This window comes from Leucopleurus acutus (assembly GCF_964270905.1).
Source record: "Leucopleurus acutus genome assembly, chromosome: 1".
In the NCBI taxonomy this organism is placed as follows: Eukaryota; Metazoa; Chordata; class Mammalia; order Artiodactyla; family Delphinidae; genus Leucopleurus; species Leucopleurus acutus.
Window position 1 is genome coordinate 474,758 of NC_139142.1, and position 5,551 is coordinate 480,308.

At 60.6% G+C, this 5,551-nt stretch overlaps 1 protein-coding gene across 1 annotated transcript; it reads right to left on the reverse strand.

Moving 5' to 3' along the window:
- On the reverse strand, window positions 1-5,551 carry CLBA1 (clathrin binding box of aftiphilin containing 1; the record flags this gene model as incomplete). The annotated part of the gene is given in 6 exon segments (XM_082855943.1): window positions 1-200; window positions 1,143-1,247; window positions 2,244-2,373; window positions 3,725-3,870; window positions 5,017-5,511; window positions 5,513-5,551. Coding segments are annotated over 6 exon segments (1,080 nt in total). The 3' UTR covers window positions 1-35.

Consider the following 5,551-nt stretch of genomic DNA (forward strand, 5'->3'; position numbering starts at 1 on the left):
TAAAATCCCTCATCAAGACACAAAGTCCTCCCGCTTTAGCAAACGTCACTGTTAAACAATGCCATTTTTAGGTTGCGAGGACTGAAAATCTTCTTTTTCCTTGGAATTGTGATGTATTGCCCATTTCCGTGTATGGGGGTCTTGAGGAAGAGGCTGTACGTGATCAGGCTGCCCTGTCTGCCGCCCGGCGTCCCTGGGAACTGGCAAGAAAGGAGGGACAGGTCGGGGAGAGCACGCGCGCCCCCAGAGACGCCCCCGGCCGCCCGCGCCTGCCCGGGGCCCTCGCCCGTCTCTGGCGGCGTCTCCTTACCCTCACCTTGCGCCCCTCCCCACGCGCTGCCACCGCAGAGGCGCGCGGGGACAGAAGCCACAGCTTCTCCCGGAGCAAACGGGACTGCACCGTGAGGAGGGCACGCTGGGCCCCGGGCCCCTGTCGCCCTCCTCGTCCTCCTCCCACCCGGCCGGTGGCCCCAGGGACATTCCCAACGAACCGCTGCTGCCGCGGCCGCGGTCGCCGCAGGGGCTGCCCGGGGTGGGGGGCCTGCTGGGGACGTTTCTGTCTTGCTGCTCTAAGACGGTCCCAGCCACGTGCCTCTAGAAGGTTCCGCCTCCTGCCCCGCGGTTTCACAGGGCAGAGGGGTGGCCCCTGTGCCCCTCTCCCGCCAGCCGGGCGGCGCCAACTCACGCCGGAGCCGGCTCCCGCCGAGAGCCCCGTCTCCGCGCGCCGCTCCCTCCACGCCCTCCTGCCGCCCCAGCTCCGGATCAGGCCCTTGGCCTCGGCGCCCCCTGCGTGGCACCCCGCACTCCACCCTGTGCCGCCCCGCCTTCTCCCTGGGGGAGGGGGGCGCTCAGAGCCAGCTCCACATCCGGGGCAGCACGGGGTCCTGGGGCGCGGGGGTGGGGACGCGCCTCTCCAGGCTGAGCTCGCGCCCCGCGGGAGCTGGGCTGCTAACGGCGCACCCCTCCCGACACGTGGTCCCAGGGTGGGCGGGAGACCCTGTTCCCGGAAGAGGCTTTTCCTCCAGAGGAGCCCCAGGACGGAGGCCGCCCGCCGCCCCTCTGACTCTTACGAGCCCATGAGAGTTAAAGGATAGAAGCGACTGGAACCCGAGACCCAGGCCCCAGGCGTCCCGGGCTCTCACCTTGGTCTGGATCAGGGCTCTGCAGCGGTGCAGGCGGAAGCCGAGCTCTTCAGGCTCGTGGAGGCCAGGGTCTCCCAGAGTGCGTCCCGGGCCCTCCGAAGGGCTCTGAGGAAGTAAACCAGTGTCAGCAGAAGGAAGGCAGATTAAAAGGTCGTTTTCTCTTTTTCACCTGGGCCCTCCGGCACGTCTCCCTGTAAAATGGCAACGTGGCCCCGACTCGGGCTCCGCTGGGGGCTGCCAGCCGCCCACCCCGGCTCACGCGGCCCTCAGGCCAAGGACCGCGGTGCCCTTCTCAACCGAGGTCCTCGCCGCCTCTCCTCCCCCCCTCCCCCCACTGTTTTCCTCCCACAGAGACTCACCAGCCGGATCACTGTCCAGCCCCGCAGGCCCCCTCCTGGCCAGTGTGGCCACGGCCACCATTCCTGTGCCCCGTGTTCACCGGGGCCTGCCTGCCAGCCCCTTCTGTGTTTTCCACTTTTGAAAATTTCCATAATACTTAAAAAATGGAAAAAGATCTTCGCCAGCTTGGTGCCTGAAAGACGACCATCCTTACAATTTGCGTTTCTTTGATGACTCATGAGCCCTACGGCGTGTAAGTGGCTGTGAGTTGGCTCTCGGTGAGACACGTGGCCTCTGGCCGTGGCCTTCCTGAGCGCGTCCCGGCCACCGCTCTGCTCCGGCTTGGCTGGCTCCCACCTCAGGCCCCGCCTGACGGCAGACCCCACACCTCCCCTGCACCCCCCGCCCGCGGCCTTCACAGTGACCCGGCCCCGCCAGAGCCCCGGCCGCCAAGCCCACCGCCTCCAGCAGCACCTGTGGGGTGGCTGCGCCCTGCGGCCCCCGGCAGAGTGCACCACTACATCACCGCGCTGCCAGGGCACCTCCTTCACCAGGCGCCTGATGGCCCGCCGAGGAGCTGCCGGAGCCAGACGAGGGCGCCCTGGCTCACCCTTCCCGCCCTGAGATGGCAGCGTCCCAGCTGCAGGTGCGCGCCGCGCGCCCCACCTCCCGCCCCGTCCAGGAGCGGCGCACAGGGTGGCTGGCAGAGGTGCTCGCAGTCCTGCCCGCCCCAGGAGCCCACCTCCACCCAGGTCATTTCACCTTCTGAGCAGCATCTATTCCGAGAACAAGAAGGAAGCTTTCCCGGCAACGGGACTCGCTCCAGAGGCCTCGGGAAGTCATCACGGTCCTGGTGCTCTGAAGAGCTCTCCAGAGTTTTCTGGATTCAGAACTGGAAAAGAGCGGCATTAATTACAAAGTCGCCCAGAAGGGCTTCAGACCCTTCAGAACTCTGACCACAGAACCCCGGCTTCGCGCCACTTTGCTCGTTTACTCAAGCATCTACTGTCCTGCAAGTGCCCAGCACAGCCCTGGCCTGAATGACCAATTTCACCATCTCGTGTCTCCTCCGAGGGCAGAAGCCCTGGGAGGCCAGATATTCCGCAGTCTTGTTTCCTGATGATCTCAGGTGCCTAGAACCACGCCAGGTACCACAGAGATGTCCAGAAACTGAGACGGGCAGGCGCGCAAATGGCTACAGGGGGACAGACTCGCCAAGTGCCGAGTCGCTTCCAGACCACCCCAGAGTAACCCTGACCCTCTGTGTCACCACAGCGTCCAGCCCGGCGCGGTCCCGACACGCAGGACCACCTGTGCCTGCGGGTGCCCCAGGATCACACGGCCCGCCTTCTGCCCTGGACCACGACCTGGGGAAGCAGCATGCCCAGAGGGCACACCAGCCACCTGGGCTGTCCTGGTCATCCAGGCTCTGGCTCTGGTCCCCAGGCCTCTGCTGGGGTGGGGGGAGAGTGCTCTGGGCAGGCGCTGGCTGGGACCCCAGCTCGGACCGCGGCCAGAGCCTAGGAGAGCCCACCTGCAGAGCTGTCTGACAAAGTCTCCACCTGCCCGCCTGCCCGGCAGCGCGCAGGGACCAGGGAAGCTAGCTCCCACACACCTCCACCTCCTCCCTCTGGGGCCTGGGTCCAGCAGGTCCCAGGCTGCTCAGCCTATATTTTATCCACTCGAGCTAAACTGGTTTTTCGCTCAGTGCTCAGTGAAAGGGTGTCTTAGAAAATGGCCGTCCACAACAAGTGCCTCTGTGATCTCCCTTAGGGACCTTTACTGGGAGTGTCAGCCTTGCTGGCAGCCCCAGGAGCACCGGTGGGCTGACCCTGCGGTGGGCCTAGAATGTCTCCAGGGCACTGGGGTGTCTCCAGGGCACTAAGGGGTCACTCGATCCAGTCCCCCAGGAGCCCCTGTGCCCGCCACCCAAGCCCACTGGCCCCTCCCTCACCCCCAGCACTCTCACCAAGACCCGAGGAGCTGGCACTCCCTGGCCCACTTTGCTCCGGGTGAGCTGGTGGGGGGGGGGGGGGGAAGGCTGGACATGGCTCCAAAAGGAGGAGCTGCTGCACCTGTGCCACCCGGTCCTTCGACCCTTGGACCACAGGTGGTGGAACCTCGGGAGGGACGAAGCCCTCTATAGAGGTAAAAACAGAAGACCCCATGCGTCCACCATATCAACCAAAGGCATAAATGCAAAGCTGCCAGAAGACATGTGAGCGCCAATCCAAGTTCATTACCACAGTTTATGCACAGATTCAAGGCCAAGTTTTTCTTCATTGCTTGTTTCTAAGAAATGGTCTAAGGTGGAAACATCTTCAGTTGCCTGTGGGACTGGTACTTCTTGAAAAGCGAACCTAAAAATCTTCTCATAGCTGACAATAGGCTGAAAAACAAGAAAAACATACCAAAATTAGGAGAAATACACACATCATGTCACCTTATTCCAAATATATAATTTCGGTACAAATGAAATTTGTAAATGATTATATACCGTTGCTGCTACTGAAACATGACATGTTCGTTCTTGCAAATCACTGCACTGTGCATCGTGCAATGGAAACCAGTGTGTGTGGAAAAGTGTGATTAGGGCACAATAGTCATAAACTTCATCAGTGACACATGGAAAAAAGATATGCGCACAATGAAAATGTGAGCACTGTTTCCCACGTGTTAATTGGTTGAGAAATCCATTCCTGTTACAATAAACATGGCCCTTCCCGGAAAAGAGGTTTGCAGGTTGTGAATTAGTGTGAAGTGCTGGAAGGTGGGTTGTCTGATGTCAGGGTGGGTGTTGGTAGACCGAGGTGGCTGGGAGAGGTGGGCGTGTGCATGGTGCATATTCACATGGGCCTCAGTTCAGCAGGTGTGGTTTTCTGCATTCACCTGGGGTTTCCTGCAAAGTTCACATTATGCTTCAATTGTTCCCTGATACAGTAATCGCATTGGAAGACAGTCCTGTCTTCAAAACAAGCATTAAAGCAGAGCTAACTGTATGTACGAAGAGTGGATCTTGTCAGAGGTCCTGGTTTAGAAAACAAACGGACCATCCTTAGAACCAGCAAATCCTTTCCTCCCTTCTCTGTTTCACTTTTGGTGTTTGGGGTAAACCATTTGGGAAGAGAAGGCAGAGAAAGAGGAAGATGAGAGGCAGTCACAGTAAAGGGAAACCCTGGAGGTCAGGGCAGGAAGGTGGACGGAGCAAGGGGGTGAGTCCTGGGCTCTCCAGGCCACCCCCAGTGCCCGGTCAGTGCATGCACACTGAAATGTGACTCTTCGTGAGGTTTTCTAAATAAGTAGATTGACAACTCAGATGAAAGAAATGCTCTTTCACCACGTGCCCTAAACGGGCCAGGAAAACACAGCCTGGTTGATGGAGAGTGGGCAGACGCTCCCCTTAGGAAGGTGGAGGGAAAGGAAGGTGGGGGTGGGATGAAGCCCGGAGAGAAGCAGACCCCCTCCCTGGCCAGCCCACCAAAGCACAGGAAACACTTCCTGTGCAACATGGCAAAGACGAATACTTTAGAAATACCTCAGAAGGTGTGATGGCGCTGGTTCCTGTCACCCCAGATCCACCCTGGTGAGACTGGTGAGAACCAGGCTCCTTTTGGGCAGAAATGGTTCTCGTCGGCTGAGGTTCTGTGGGCCTCTCCGGGAGCTCAAAGGACTGAGAGAATTGTTCAGACCTGGCTGAGGATTCCCGAAAGCCTTCAAACTCTCCCCAGGCACCGCTGTGTTCCCCTAGGTCTGGACCCCTGGCGGAGGCAGACAAGCCCTCTCCGCTGCGCCCAGAGATCCTGGCTTCCCCATCCCCATCGGGCGGGGGAAGGAGGGAGCGGGGACTCGCCCACCCCACAGCGTCACCGCCCTGTGTCCCAGGTGCCGAGCCTGCACCGCTGTATTCAGAAACCCGGCAGAAGGAAACCCCGCCTGCTTGCTCTGCGAGGTCACTCAGAAACGCGCAGAGAGGGGGCACGTGGCCAGGTGCTCCCCCCAGCTCCCGCTGGCCTTGCATGTTGGTGCCGCCAAGCCCGCATAGACGCGATGGGAAGACGCTCAGGAGACAT